This window comes from Mustelus asterias, chromosome 4 (genome assembly GCF_964213995.1).
Source record: "Mustelus asterias chromosome 4, sMusAst1.hap1.1, whole genome shotgun sequence".
Taxonomy (NCBI): Eukaryota; Metazoa; Chordata; class Chondrichthyes; order Carcharhiniformes; family Triakidae; genus Mustelus; species Mustelus asterias.
The window spans coordinates 26912616-26929092 of record NC_135804.1 but is presented as its reverse complement, the minus strand read 5'-3'; the positions used below and the strand labels follow the sequence as shown (position 1 = coordinate 26929092).

Here is a 16477-nt window from a genome sequence, read left to right as displayed (position 1 = left end):
CAAAGTTGTGCACATTAGGTGGATTGGCCAAGCTAAATTGTCCCCTAGTGTCAGAGGGACTAGCTAGGGTAAATGCATGGGGTTATGGGGATAGGGCATGGGTGGAATTGTTGTCGGTGCAGACACGATGGGCCGAATGGCCTCCTTCTGCACTGTAGGGTTCTATGATCTATGATTCTATGATATGAGAAAAGGGATGAAACCCGGTGAGGAAGAGGTTAAGTCTTGTTGTAAATTATTCAAATAACAACATGTTTATTAAACTTTAAAACACTTCCACCTTATGCCATTCTTATGTCTTCTGCAGGTTACATTCAGTTCTCAAACACTCCCATCATCTGATTCAACCACTAAAGGACCTCCCTGTCAGAGGTGCTGTGTAGCATTATGCAGTTACTGCTAGCTTTGCCCAGTGTTAGCCACTCATCATATTGGCTCCCATCTCAGGAACCCCAGCCAATCAACACCATGATTACTGCTAGCATGACACTTTTATCACAATGATGATAATTATATTTGTGCCATTTCCTGCTCTCACCTTGAACTGGAAAATATATTCAACTTTTCTTCCAATTGCTGTTCTTCTCTCACCTTCACATAGTTCATCTCTGACTCTTCCTTTCCCGCTTTTGACTTCTCTGTCTCTATTTCTGAGGGTGGGTTATCAATTCATATTTATTATAAACTTACTGACATCCACAGCTCGCTTACAGTTTCTCACACCCTGCTTCAGTAATGACTGCATTCCATACTCACTTTCTCCGTTTCTGTCACATTTGAATGATGCAACCTTCCATTCTAGTGTATCTGATATGTTGTCCTTTCTCCTCAACCACAGATTTGCCACCTCTGTGACTGACAGGACACTCAACATTGTCCGTTCTATTTCACACATTTCTGATCTCACCCCTTCCCCTCTCTCCCAAATGCATTATAGGGTTCCCTTTGTCCTCACCTTTAATTCCACCAGCTGTCTCCACCATTTCCACCACCTCCTACGTTATGCCACCACCAAACATACCTTTACCCCCCTTCTCCTTGCAGCTTTTAGAGAGGGCCATTCTCTCCACAATAATTTGGTTCCCTCCTCAATCACCCCCTTCCCACAGTACCTTTCCACGAAAGTGCAGGAAATACAACATCTGCCCTTACCTCCTCCCTCCCCACCAGCCAAGACCCTAAACACTCCTTCCAAAGGCAATTCACGGGTACTTCTCTCAATTAATGTAGTGTATTTGTTGCTCACAATGTGGTCTCCTCTTACAGTGAAGAGGCCAGATGCAAACAAAATGACTGTTTTGCGGATCACTTCTTTCAGTTTGCAAACATGACCCAGTTGCCTGTAATTTAAATTCTTCACCTTGCTCTCAGTCTGGCCTTTCTGCCCCTGACCTGCTGCAATGTTCCAATGAAGCTCAACATATGTTTGAGGAACAGAGCCTCATCTTCTGACTGGCCACTTTCCAACCTTCTGGACTCAACGCTGAATTCAGCAATGTTAGATCACCACCTCTGCCTTCATTTTGTTTTGTTCCTGTTTTTCTCATTTACCTTTTACTCCTTTCCTGCCATTCGCACTTCCTCTGGACATACATTTTACTCCTTTACTTGCCGATTGCCCCTCCCTTTGGCCTTGCACCATGAAAACCTTTCGTCATTTAACTGCTCCTGGCCCTCCACTCTATCACCCAGTGCTGGTGAGATCACAGACCTGAAACATTGGGGTGAATATTCCCGTTCCGCCCACCACAGGAATCGTAGCGGGCCAGGAAAGGTCTGTTGACCTCGGGTGGGATTTTCCAGTTTTGGGGCGAGCGGGGTTGGAAAATCCCGCCCGTTAACTCTGTTTCTCTCTCCTCAGGTGTTGCCAGACCTGCTGAGTATTTCCAACACTTTCTGACTTTCATAGAATAGAATAGAATCCCTACAGTGCAGGAGGCCATTCGGCCCATCGAGTCTGCACCGACCACAATCCCACCCAGGCCCTACCCCCTCATATTTACCCGCTAATCCCTCTAACATACATATCTCAGGACTTTAAGGGGCAATTTTTAACCTGGCCAATCAACCTAACCCGCACATCTTTGGACTTTATCGGAGGTATTCAGCATTTTGTTTTGTTTTGCTTTGGTGTCTGCATTTATTTTGCATAGAAACAGTTTCCTGCATTGCATTATTAAGAAAAAAAACAAAGATGCCAGAATTTTGCAACATTTCCTGGCAAGTGAAGTCTTTCTTCACAAATGGTTTGCTCATCGAGTTGAATGGTGAGGTAAATTCGCAGTTCAGCGCCATGCCTTCGCCTGCCTTGCCCTTTTCCTTTCTAACATGGCGAGAGAGGCAGCATTTCCAGTAGTGCTGAGGCATTTCGTGGGAGGCGATTCTGGCGTTGCAGGGGGATGTTGCAGTGTGTCCCCGGCATCCTCATTGGCTGCTGCGGCCGCTCTCCCGGGAGACTGATGTAATCCTGGTCTGGCATCAAGCTGTTCCTGTGGCACTGATCAGCTGGTGCGATGCGATGGTATAAAAGGGCAGGCGGCACCTTGCCACAGCCTTCCCCCAGCCAGCAGCAGCGGCAGCTGACAACTCCGAGAGCTACAGAGGCAACACAGCGAGAGGATGAGAGAGATCGTTCACATCCAGGCTGGCCAATGTGGCAACCAGATCGGCGCCAAGGTAAAAGTTTAATTGATGTCTGAGAATTTATATAATCATTGATAAATGACCCTGTAAATAGATCTGGTCAGAAAAAAAGCTGAAGAAAATAAATGGGTTTAAATGTATAGAATTCATGAAATAAAATCCACTAATAAAGAGGTGATTGTCTTGTTTGGGATAAATAAAGGGCATTGTTCTATCTATAAGCTTCTTGTTCTGTGTTAAATAGAATTAATTCTGCCCCCCCCAAAAAAAATTTTTTTATGACCCATAAATAGAGATGATTTGTAATTGTATTTTAACTTCGCCATTGTTTCCGTTAGGATGTCTTTTGTTACGTTTTGACATGGTTAGTGGAAAGCTTGTCCTGGAATCTGCGCCTGTGGGGCTGCTCTCAACAAGAGACGTATGGGCTCTGCAGACAGCCACGCCCGAGACTGCAGATAGCAGGGGAGAAAGGGATTAGCCCAGCTCTGCCGCACCGTCCGAGGACAGTCCCACCGCCAGCAGAGGCTGGGTCGGGAGGGAGTCGGCACCCCACAGGCTGCAGCCCCCGTTTCACTCGCAAAGAGCCTTCCTTCAACAGCTGACATCGATGTTTAAAACCGTCCAAGACGAATAACCTTGGCGTGGGACATGGTCGCCTCCCCGTCTCCATTCACACATTGAAATGCCATTATCAAAAAAGCAAATGCTTAACGCTAGCACTCGGTAAAAGTGTAATAGCTGGGGGAGTAATCTACAGAATTGTTTCAATTCTTACATTGTGCAACCCGCTTTGTGCATTTTATGTACGACCACCAGGCAGGGCAGCTCTGAGGTATTGTAAGGAGAATCTCTCCTGTTTATCAAATCAAACCAAACCAGTCTGAGCAGAATAATCATAAGACAGGAGCTTTTGAAATGTGAATGGAGACTAGCTCATGCACTGGGAAAAATCACGCTCCATCGAATGGTCACGTTTAGAAGGTGAGGGGGCGGGGGGGGGGGGGTGTTTATTCCAGTGTTGAATGGTTATGAGGACGATTGCTTAAATGTGGTACCCAGATTATTAGCACGTGGCTCGGCGACGAAAGAAGACAGCGATGGCTGAAAGTGAAAATATCTGAACAGTCTTAAATGCAGCATCTGTCGAGTGGTCCAATCCGCAGGGACTGGGACAAGGTTAGTTGTATTGAAATCCCTTTCTGAGTATCTACAGAGTGAGGATCTCAGACGGCTACGTGACTGGGATCACAATGCCGGGGGTTTTTGCCAGCCACGCCATGAAGAAGAAGAATTCGGGGTTAAACCTGGGCGTGGCTGGTTTTGATGCACCCAAGGCAATTGCCTTGAAATCGTGGCATCGTCACACAAAAACCTTATATTCCATTATTGCAGTCAAGCACAAGTGAAATCTTTCTGATGAGAGTCTTATCATTTAGAGCGAGAAGAATTATTTGCAACCAAGCTGCTCCTAACAAAGCCAGGGGACATTCTCACTGAACCTCTGGATGAACAAATTGATACATTGATTTTTGGTTAGCCAATTGGAATGGGTAGTTGCTTCCTCCTGCACCTCCCTCTTCCAATTTTTTTTCAATTGTCAACTTCCAAAATTTCCAGTTAAACAAAAATCACATCTATAACACCTGCCATATCATTCTGGCTGCTGTTCCAGTCAGCATGTGTGGATGGACCATGACACCTGGCTTAGTAAACTGCAGTATGGCACAATGGAACAGTAAAAACTGCACTTTGACAGAATAAATAGTAAAATGTTTAATGCAGAATTAAAAAGAAAAATGGCAAAACTGAAAATCTGAAATAATGCGAAATAGGCGACCCATATCACAAATGACAAACCCAATCGGTTAACATAGGTTAGGGTGGCACAGTGGTTAGCACTGCTGCCCCACAGTACCAGGGACCCGGGTTCAATTCCGGTCTCGGGTCATTGTGTGGAGTTTGCACATTCTCCCAGTGTCTGCGTGGATTTCCTCCGGGTGCTCCGGTTTCCTCCCACAGTCCAAAAGATGTGCAGGATAGGTTGATTGTCCATGCTAAATTGACCCTAGTGTCAGGGGGATTAGCAAGGTAAATATGTGGGGTTACGGGAATAGGGCCTGGGTGGGATTATGGTCGGTGTAGACTCGATGGGCCGAATGGCCTCCTTCTGCATTGTAGGGCTCATGTGATTCAGGGTTGCAATTCTTGGGTTCAGACCTTGTTGGATTTGTTATGAATATAAAATTTTGTTTTTTTGTCATCATGCACTGCATCAGGTACTCCCATATCAGTTACAATCTTGTAAACTAAGCTGCCTATTACTTTGGATCAACTGTCTCCAGAAAGACTTGTCCTTACTACCTGCATCTGATTTTTCACTTCTGAAATCAAATATATCAATAAGCTTTGGGAACCTGGTCCAGTTTGGGTCATGGTGCAGAAAACTCTGTGTGGTGGGCTCTGGCCTACTAGGAACCAGATCCATATTAACCTTGTAGCCAGCAGAAAGAGGAGACCTTTATCTGGTCAGTTTAGCTAGATTTGATGCTTAATGCACAATGTACTGCTTTTAGAAAGCATGTAATATATGCCAGATGGCAAAATGTCAGAAATTTACTAGTTAAAGGCATTTTAAAGTTGCACCTGATACCTTTAAGAAAGATTAAATGTGAATGTATTAAAGATTCAGAGACATATGGGTCTGAGAAGAATAATAGAACTGCAAGGAGCCAAAATGTGAAGAGTACATCCAATTTATTCTCTGGAGGATGGAAGAGGAAGAAATTAAATTGGTGCTGTATCTGCCAGCTGGTGTTGAAAAGTAGGTGAGCTTGTAATGAATGAGACAAAGTGGGAAATTCAGATTTATTGGACAGCTGAAGGCTCCTACTCAATCAACAATACCCCCAGGAGATGCGGAATAACATTAAAGCTACTTTGTGCACTCAAGCAACCAAATCAATCTCAGAAAATTAGCTGGGGTCAAAATATACCATAAGATAATGCTGGCACTTTCAGTACCATGGTCAGCTGCTAAAGGAAACATGTTTACAACTCAAATTTAAACACATTGCAGAGAAAGATCCCTTTTTCAGAAAGAGTGCAAAACAATAATGAAACTGTATACATTGCTGCACTGATGCTTCACATGTTGTGTGCATGAAAAACCCAGAAAATACAATCCATTTGATAAATCCAGCTCTTAACAATGATAAGGTTACTGTGCCCTTTTTCATAGGGTGGGTGTTTACAATTAGTTTGCATGCAGCTTTTAAAATACAGTGACGAAGTACTTGTGCTAATGGATATATAATGGCTTCCTTTGACTTGTGGGATCCTAATCATCATCCTGATTTCACTGTTAAGGAGAAAATTATCAGCTTCATTGAAAATGCACCAGATTTTTTCTCCCAAAAATTGCTTCTTTAAAACGTATTTCAAAAATCCATATGTTTCCAATACATTTTAATATTAGATTTTTACAGCTTTTCTAAGTTTAGAAAATATATTGAACCTGCAAAGGAAATAGAAGCTTCATTTTCCCTCAGTGCCTTTAATATATTTTGCAACCCTGCATGATCAGTAAATGCGATTGATGTTAAAAAGTTACTCCCTCAAAATATTCTGTTTCATTTTGAGTATAAAGGACACAAGAATCATTGAAGCGAGATGTAATTAGTTTTTACTTGCTGTCCTTACCCCCTGCTATTTCTGATGCTATGATAATTATTACCTGCCAGCAGACAGATACTTTCTCCAGGCAACCATCACCACTGGAGACCAAGAGTACTTTGGGTAAAAAAAAAACATTTTTTGTCTCTTTGGGAATCAGGTACAAGCTTTATTTAGGGACAGAGAAAGAAAATAAGAATTTGGTATTCCAATCGCGATCAAATCGAATTGCAGGAATCCTTTTAGATCTTAGCCAAGGCAAAGCAAAAACATAATTTTTATTAAGTGAAAGACTTGACTACCTTAAAATAGTCAGTAGTAGAGACATAGAGCCAAACAAAAGCAATTTGATTCCATGTGTATATTTGCAGGGGTTGAAGCCAGCACTAATGGTGTACTGTGCTATTAAGCAATGAAAATAATTGACCTGCATCCATCATTTTGTCACATTATAATTATTAATCACACACTGAAATCCATACATTGATTAGAGCAGTCATTTTCCCTTTCTTCCATTATATATGTGTATATATATATATATATATACACACACTGCATCTAGCTTAATGCTAATTAATGTGGCTGGATACCTTGTATTTCTTTTCTTCTCAGTTTTGGGAAGTCATCAGTGATGAGCATGGAATCGACCCCAGTGGAAATTATGTGGGTGATTCAGACCTGCAGCTGGAGAGAATTAGCGTTTACTACAATGAAGCATCTTGTAAGTAATTCAGAGCTACATCATGTCAAGGTTCATTGGAAACTGTGTGATGTCAAGGGGAAATCAGAAGAAAGTGTCTTAAATAATGAAGCCAAATATATTGAATTCAGAAACAGTTACAAATATTGCAGTATTCCACGACTTATCAAGTTTGTTGGAGATGCAAACATTTGGTCCGGACACTTAGCTGCATTTTAAATAATAAAATGCATGAAATATCAAAGCTATGCAAATTTCCAAGTGCAGAGTTAATGTCGATCCCAAGTAAAAGTTACCTCTTTTTTTCTTTGACAAAATGGTAAAGCTTTTGAAGCAGAAGCTTGGCATTGTCTAATCACGACCTGATATTTTGTTTAAATCTTTCTAATGTCCTATTGGTTATTCCCCTTAGTTTCTCAACAATAAAAAAAAAAGCATTGGGCCGGATTTTACGGCCTTGCTCATCCCGAAACTGTAAAATCCCACCCGAGGTCAATGGGACCTTTCCATGCTCCGCCCCTCACCTGCTCCGATTCCCGTGGCGGGCGGGGCGGTAAAATTTTGGCCAATATCTCAAATTTGGCACTAACATAGTAGTTGTACTCTTAGAACATCACATTCATGGAATGGAAATATGGATTATTATAGCAGGATACCCTCTTGGGAGAGCATAACAGGGATGGTGCCTGGGCAATGTGGGTTAAAGTATTATGGTTTGGGAATGTAAATATTTTGAATAATTCCTTAGTTATACCAAAAGGTAAAACACAGACTTACTGACTGTCTGATTTTTGTTCCTTTTGCAGCTCTTAAATATGTCCCCAGAGCCATTTTGGTGGATCTGGAACCAGGCACGATGGACAGTGTCCGCTCAGGCCCCTTTGGACATCTTTTCAGACCAGACAATTTTATCTTCGGTATGTAATAGAAATCAGCCACTAAACAGAAAAAATGAGAAGCGATAGATAAAACTGATATTTTCCATAAATGACCCGCACTTAATTAATTTTGATTGCACATTTTGTGTTAGAAATCAACCACAATTGCCCTGCATCCTAGATGGAAAACCAGGGCACAAATGACCCATCTCTCCAGGGGACATCATTAATATGTTCAACACCATATAGGCCTGGGTGGGTTTTCAGGCATCTAGAGGTCACTCAAAAAGAAAATTAGGCCCCTTGCATTTGCCGATGAGAGGCTTAGCATCAGTTTTAGATCCCTCAGATAAATTGAGCTCCCTTGGGAACCTTGGCATTGGACCTTATCGGCTCAGGATTTCAGGCTTGGGATTTCATCCTGAAAGGCTGTTTAATGAAAAAGAAAATTATAGAGGCTGGTGGGAAAAGAGTTCTCCTCCTGGCTTCACAGCACTCCTAAAAGTTGTGGTTGCCCCCTCCCCACCGGCCCTGCCCCTGGCAATTACCTGTTGCTGGTGAGATACGTGGCCAGAAATCCATGTGCTGCAATGGGTAATTTGCCTTTGGCAATTATTGAACCTAAGTTATTGAAATGAAGTTGTAAAACCCAGTTTTGGTCTAACCTGGAGCCTTCCTGCTCGGGAAACGCACTGCTTGAACAGTCTGTCAATGCGTGAAAAAATGAGCCTGGACATATTTCTACCGGCTTTTGTGTCTACTTTTTCCCATTATAATTTCCTATGTCTGCATAAATATTGGAATTCAACTTAGTAAACTTGGCACTCATTTTGCAGTTATGGGTCTCTCTGTGCCAACCTATCAATGCAAGCTCAACTGTCACATTATTGCCTTTGTCTGAACATACCCCCATTGTACCCCACCATCACCAGATTCCCCCAGCCAGCACACTCTGGTGAGTGAATACTGCACTCAATTTAAAGGATTAATGTTATCTTTACATAATTTACATACATTCAGGAACTCTGCTTCAATTTCTGTGTTAGGGTTTTATCTACCAAGTGTTACGTTCATTGTTTGTCCATCTGTAGCTCATTCCCAGCCACCAGTCTCATTCAAATTACTGCTGCTCCCCATGTTGCCCAAAGCATTCTTACACAGAAATATTCTATCACACTGCAACCTGCTGTTGCCTATTCTCAAATCCTCTTGGCTGATTTTGGCACATTTAGGCCTCACACCTTGAGCTTTAACCTCAGATTTTGCTGGTTTGAGCCTCAGTTCAAATATTTGCAGCCTGTTCAGGCTTCGATCCCTTTCTCTTTACCTTCCCAGAGTCATAGAATCCATAGAGTCCCTACAGTGTAGAAGGAGGCCACTCGGCCCATCGAGTCTGCACCACAACAATCCCACCCAGGCCCTATCCCTGTCACCGCCATGCATTGACCGTGCTAATTCCCCTAACACTGAGGGGCAATTTAGCATGGTCAATCCACCTAACTTGCACATATTTAGACTGTGATAGGAAACCAGAGCACCTGGCATGGTAGCACAGTGGGGGCAGCACGGTGGCACAGTGGTTACGACTGTGTGGGGTTACGGGAATAGGGCCTGGGTGGGATTGCAGTCGGTACAGACCTGATGGGTCGAATGGCCTCCTTCTGTACTGTAGGGATTCTACGAAACCCATGCAGACGTGGGAAAAATGTGCAAACTCCATACAGTCACCCGAGGCCAGAATTGAACCCAGGTCCCTTGCACTGTGAGGCAGCAGTGCTAACCACTGTGCCACCGTGCTGCCCTCCTCAACCTTGGGCCATTCAGGTATGACTCCCTAAGTGCAATGACATCAATCACCAATATATTAAAAATGTTGTGTCTGTGTGCACCTTTGTCACATATATTCTTCTATAAATGTAGACACAGCTATTTGTAATGGACACTGCCTATATTTGTCAATCTGAAATGACATTCTCTCAGTCAGAAAGATGCTGTACCATCATGAGTGGTGATGTGAAAATACAGCATGCCACATTTACATAGACAATTTCTCATTATAAATGTAGGTGTCGGAATTTATCATAGAGTTAAACAGGACCTAACCTATGACTTTAAAATCAGAACTGAATTATATCTAGCTTGACTGGAGCATTATTCCTTGTCCTCTAACCCTGTGTAAGCACAGGAGCATGAGTAAGCCAATTAGTCCCTTACATGTGTTCCTCCATCCAACAATAGCATAGCTGATTTGTGATCTAACTCCACATACGTGCCTTTTCTTCATGTCCCTTAATACCTTTGTTTAACAAAAAAATCTATCAATCTCAATTTTAAAATTAAAAATTGCCCTAGCATTCAATGCGTTTGCAGAAAGGAATTCCAAACTTCTATCTCCCTTTTGGGTGTATGCTTTCGATTTCACTCTAATTTTTAGACGATGCCCCCAGTTTATTCTCCCCAATTATGCTATCAGTATGCTATCTGCTTCCCTTAGTATCTTAAATTTAGATCAAATAATATCATAATCTTCCAGGGAATTCAACCCTAGTTTGTAATCTTACCCTATAATTTAACCCTTAGAGTCTAGGCATCACTCCGGTGGGCTTTTAAAAAAAAATTATTTATTAGTCACAAGTAAGACTACATTAACACTGCAATGAAGTTACTGTGAAATTCCCCTAGTCGCCACACTTCAGCGCCTGTTCATGTCAAGGCACCGAACCAGCACGTCTTTCAGACTGTGGGAGGAAACCGGAGCACCCGAAGGAAACCCACGCCGACACGGAGAGAACGTGCAAACTCCACACTGACAGTGACCCAAGCTGTGAATTGAACCCGAGTCCCTGGCGCTGTAAGGCAGCAGTGCTAACCACTATGCCAGCGTGCCACCCAGGCTTGCGCATTGATCCATCCAATCTTTCTGAAGATAGCGTACTTAGAAATGCGCACAGTAGTCCAGATGTGGTCAAACCAGGGCTTATTTAGCTGAAACATGACTTCTATCCAATTGTATTCTAATTCTCTAGATATAATGGCTAATGGTAAGATACCTGGTAGTGTGGATGAACAGAGGGATCTGGGTGTCCATGTGCATAGATCCCTGAAAGTTGGCACCCAGGTTGATAGGGTTGTTAAGAAGGCGTATGGTGTGTTAGCTTTTATTGGTAGAGGGATTGAGTTTCGGAGCCAGGAGGTCATGCTGCAACTGTACAAAACTCTGGTGCAGCCGCATTTGGAGTATTGCGTACAGTTCTGGTCGCCATATTATAAGAAAGATGTGGAAGTGTTGGAAAGGGTGCAGAGGTGATTTACCAGGATGTTGCCTGGTATGGTGGGAAAATCGTATGAGGAAAGGCTGAGGGGCTTGAGGTTGTTTTCATTAGAGAGAAGAAGGTTAAGAGGTGACTTAATAGAGGCATACAAGATGATCAGAGGATTAGATAGGGTGGATAGTGAGAGCCTTTTTCCTCAGATGGTGATGGCTAGCACAAGGGGACATAGCTTTAAATTGAGGGGTGAGAGATATAGGACAGATGTTAGAGGTAGGTTCTTTACTCAGAGAGTAGTAAGGGCGTGGAATGCCCTGCCTGCAGCAGTAGTGGACTCGTCAACATTAAGAGCATTCAAATGGTAATTGGATAAACATCTGGATGATATTGGAATAGTGTAGATTAGAGGGGCTTTAGATTGGTTCCACTGGTCGGCGCAACATCGAGGGCCGAAGGGCCTGTACTGCGCTGTAATGTTCTATGTTCTATAAAGGCTAGAATTCCATTAGCCCTTCTTGAATATTTCCATACCTGTTCATGACAATTTAGTGGTCTATTTACGTGGAAATCCCATGTCTCTTTACCGCCACTGTTGCTAGTTTTTCACTATCCTTTTTAGGTCTAAAGGCCACCTGGCCTAACATCTGTTGCATACTGTAGTAAACTACATTTGATTGTGACTTCCGTTGTGCAATGCCACAAGAGATTAACCGTCTTAGAACATAAGAACATAAGAAATAGGAGCAGGAGTAGGCCATCTAGCCCCTCGAGCCTGCCCCGCCATTCAATAAGATCATGGCTGATCTGACGTGGATCAGTACCACTTACCCGCCTGATCCCCATAACCCTTAATTCCCTTACCAATCAGGAATCCATCCATCCGCGCTTTAAACATATTCAGCGAGGTAGCCTCCACCACCTCAGTGGGCAGAGAATTCCAGAGATTCACCACCCTCTGGGAGAAGAAGTTCCTCCTCAACTCTGTCTTAAACCGACCCCTCTTTATTTTGAGGCTGTGTCCTCTAGTTTTAACTTCCTTACTAAGTGGAAAGAATCTCTCCGCCTCCACCCTATCCAGCCCCCGCATTATCTTATAAGTCTCCATAAGATCCCCCCTCATCCTTCTAAACTCCAACGAGTACAAACCCAATCTCCTCAGCCTCTCCTCATAATCCAAACCCCTCATCTCCGGTATCAACCTGGTGAACCTTCTCTGCACTCCCTCCAATGCCAATATATCCTTCCTCATATAAGGGGACCAATACTGCACACAGTATTCCAGCTGCGGCCTCACCAATGCCCTGTACAGGTGCATCAAGACATCCCTGCTTTTATATTCTATCCCCCTCGCAATATAGGCCAACATCCCATTTGCCTTCTTGATCACCTGTTGTACCTGCAGACTGGGCTTTTGCGTCTCATGCACCATGATCTTGCAGATCCTATTATTCATACTCATGTACGTCTGGTTTCTAAGATTACAATTTTGGCCAAAAAGTAGGGGGTCGACTGTTACACAAATAATAGTTTCAAGGTACCATGATCTTGCAGTTGCAGAGTTTCTGGGATGGAGACTGTTTCTGCCAATGTGTCTGTGCGGGTTTCCTCCGGGTGCTTCAGTTTCCTCCCACAATCCAAAAAGGATTGTAGGTTAGGTGGATTAGCCATGGTAAATGTGCGGGGCTACAGGAACAGTGGGGTTAAGGGGGGCCTGGGTAAGATGCTCTTTCGGAGTGTTGGTGCAGACTCAATGGGCCCCATGGCCTCCTTCTGCACTTTTGGATTCTATGGTTCAATCCTGCCCACCTAAGTAGTGCAAAAGGAGCCAAAAAGTATTATCAATAAAAAAATAATCTCCATGGAGACAGACATCCATTTGTGTACAGTAAATTCATTCTGCCATTCCTTCTTGATACTGTGTCACCATATTAGGGGGTGAGATTGGCGAAGACGCAACAGCCTTGAAATTAGGTGTTGGCGTGCGCAGACACGAGGGGCTGAACATCCGCCTTTAGTGGTGCACTATTCTATCGATGAGTAGGTTTGCAGCAGGGTGAGTTTGACTTCAGCGGTGAGGGGGTACAAAGATTTTGGACGTTTTGGCTAAAAGTCAGGGTCAACCTATACATGAGATATATGAGAAATGAATTACTTTTTGGCCAAAAATCAGGGGTCGACCTTTACATGAAATCAACAGTTACTGGAGTGTGTGCAGTAGTTCTGTTCTGTTCAAATTCACCTTTACTGACATACGTTCTTCAGTTGAAAGTGTATTTTTGAACCTATAAAATCATCATTATCTGATTTGGGCAAAAGAAAATATTAATTGAAGGAATCATACAACCACTATAGTAACAAGCCAACTTTGATATTCCCCTCTTTGATCACCTACAATAGCTACATCCTATTGTCTATGTACTGATACTAACATAACCAGCAGAGTGAGAAATCAAATTAAATGTTTTTCTATACTAAGATGTTTACCTCAGCAGGAAATCCATTCCAGAACATTCCATATCAGTGGCTATTTCTATCTATATTTACACCGTGCATGTTAACTGTCACTCGCCTGTTTTAATATGTTTGACATCCTTTTAATCACAGGACAAAGTGGAGCTGGAAACAACTGGGCAAAGGGTCACTACACAGAAGGTGCAGAGCTGGTGGACTCGGTCCTTGATGTAGTGAGGAAGGAATGTGAAAATTGTGACTGTTTGCAAGGCTTTCAGCTTACTCACTCCCTGGGCGGAGGTACAGGGTCTGGCATGGGAACCCTGCTTATTAGCAAAGTCCGTGAGGAATACCCTGACAGAATCATGAACACTTTCAGTGTTGTTCCTTCTCCAAAGGTTTCTGACACAGTGGTAGAACCATACAATGCCACCCTCTCCATCCATCAGCTTGTAGAAAACACAGATGAAACCTACTGCATAGATAATGAAGCTCTCTACGATATCTGTTTCAGGACCCTCAAACTGGCAACACCCACCTATGGAGACCTTAACCACTTGGTATCCGCTACCATGAGTGGGGTCACCACTTCCCTGAGGTTTCCTGGGCAGCTTAATGCCGATCTGAGGAAACTTGCAGTGAATATGGTACCTTTCCCACGCCTTCACTTCTTCATGCCAGGATTTGCTCCACTCACAGCCCGAGGAAGCCAACAGTACAGGGCATTGACTGTCCCAGAACTCACCCAGCAGATGTTTGATGCCAAAAATATGATGGCGGCTTGTGATCCTCGTCATGGTAGATACTTGACAGTAGCCACCGTCTTCAGAGGTAAGATGTCCATGAAGGAAGTAGATGAGCAAATGTTGGCTATCCAGAGCAAGAACAGCAGTTACTTTGTGGAATGGATCCCCAATAATGTTAAAGTGGCTGTTTGTGATATCCCACCCCGTGGACTTAAGATGTCCTCCACATTCATTGGAAACAGTACTGCTATCCAGGAGCTTTTCAAGCGCATCTCAGAGCAGTTCACAGCTATGTTCCGCAGGAAGGCATTCTTGCATTGGTACACCGGTGAGGGTATGGATGAGATGGAGTTTACTGAGGCAGAGAGCAACATGAATGATCTGGTGTCTGAATACCAACAGTACCAAGATGCCACAGCAGACGAAGAAGGAGAGATGTACGAGGATGATGAGGAAGAATCTGAAGCACAGGGTCCAAAATGAAAGCTGAATCACTCAACATCCATAGGGATGATTTGAAAACATGGTTTACCTTAGATCTTCTCTTACCATGCTTTTACTTGTCTTTACTAAGAGTTAGCTCAGTCATAGATTACTTGCTTCTGGTACCTTACCCTGTTATCCTCTTTACACTCAGTATTGGTCAGCAACCAACACTTCATAAGTTCTAGATATTTAAAACTCCCGATTTTATTTTAATAACATGAATTCCTGATATTTTATTTTTTACTGTTTTGCCAATTTATTTTTTGAATATTTAATAAATTATTGCTGTGAAACATTTTCTGATGTTGACATTTTATGGAAACCCTTGTGATTTAAGAATTTTCCAAATTATTCTGGATAAAAAACATCATATATTCGTTAAAGACTGGCTGAAAATATATGCTGTATCAGTGTTGTGCTTATCTCTTAAAATCTGTATACATCACCATATCCAAGTACATTATTAGGCCAGCTCAAGCCTCCATGAAGCCTAATAGATAGGCTCCACATTTAACATTACAGCAAGGTTTCAACACTTTGACAAAGTTTGAAGCTGTCATAGAATCTCAGCAGTGCAGAAGGAGGCCATTTGGCCCATCAAGTCTGCACCGACTCACTGACAGAGTATCTTACCTGGGCCTTCTCGCCTGCCCTATCCCCATAACCCCACACATTTACAATGGCTAATCCACCAAACCTACACATCTTGAGACACTAAGGGGCAATTTGTTTTACCATGGCCAATCCATCTAACCTACACATCTTTGGAGTGTGGGAGGAAACCGGAGCACCCAAAGGAAATCCATGCAGACACGGGGAGAATGTGCAAACTTCACACAGACAGTGACCTGAGGCCGGAATTGAACCCAGGCCCCTGGCGCTATGAGACAGGAGTGCTAACCACAGTGCCACCCGTGCCTGGTTTCCTGCATTCTCCATTTATTCTAAATTCTTTCTCCAGTTGTTAGTTTCTAAACCTCAAATTTTCATTCTATGCCCAACTGTAATCTTCATCTCATGGCTATGATTATCTACAACCTTGCTTAGCTTTATAATTGACCATTTCTATGGTTTGTATCATGTAATTGACCTTGTAAACAGTTCTCTCTTCTCAAGAACTGTCCCCTTTGCTTCAAATCTGTTTTTGTAACCTCCCTAAAGAAAAAACCTAATTCCTCTATCCCTTGAACGTTTGTTTGCCTCCCATCTCTGTGCCTATCTCTGCAATTCCATGTTTGAACATCACCAGTCAAGCTTCTATTTATATCTATGTCGGCCCTGGCTCAACAGGACCACTGTCGCTTGGGTCAGAAAGATGTGGGTTCAGGCCCCAGGCCAGAGACTTGAGCGGATAGTTCAGACTAACACTTCAGTGGAGTACTGAGGAGTGCTGCACTGTCAGAGGCACTATCTTTAGGATGTGACATTAAACCAGTGTCCCATCTGCCCTCTCATTAGGATGGCAATATTTGAAGAAACTTGATGTTCTGGCTAATATTAATCCCTCAACTAACATCACGGAAAACAGATTATCTGTTGATTACTTCATTTTTGCCTGTGGGAGTTTGCTGCTGCAAATTAGTTCTTGCATTTCCTACATTACACCAATGAATGCACTTCAAGAGCAGG

At 43.0% G+C, this 16477-nt stretch overlaps 1 protein-coding gene across 1 annotated transcript; it reads left to right on the top strand.

The window, feature by feature from the left end:
- Positions 1 to 2553: 2553 nt before the first annotated feature.
- Positions 2554 to 15145, top strand: LOC144492249 (tubulin beta-3 chain). The gene is made up of 4 exons (XM_078210232.1): positions 2554 to 2676; positions 6931 to 7039; positions 7825 to 7935; positions 13770 to 15145. The coding sequence occupies exons 1-4, from the start codon at positions 2620 to 2622 to the stop codon at positions 14843 to 14845; spliced, it is 1353 nt and encodes a 450-aa protein (XP_078066358.1). The 5' UTR covers positions 2554 to 2619; the 3' UTR covers positions 14846 to 15145.
- Positions 15146 to 16477: the final 1332 nt, after the last annotated feature.

Coding starts and splice junctions, on each gene's coding strand:
- LOC144492249 (XM_078210232.1), top strand. CDS start 2,620: ATGAGAGAGATCGTTCACATCCAGGCTGGCCAATGTGGCAACCAGATC. Junction 2,677..6,930: donor GCAACCAGATCGGCGCCAAG/GTAAAAGTTTAA, acceptor TTTTCTTCTCAG/TTTTGGGAAGTCATCAGTGA. Junction 7,040..7,824: donor TTACTACAATGAAGCATCTT/GTAAGTAATTCA, acceptor TTCCTTTTGCAG/CTCTTAAATATGTCCCCAGA.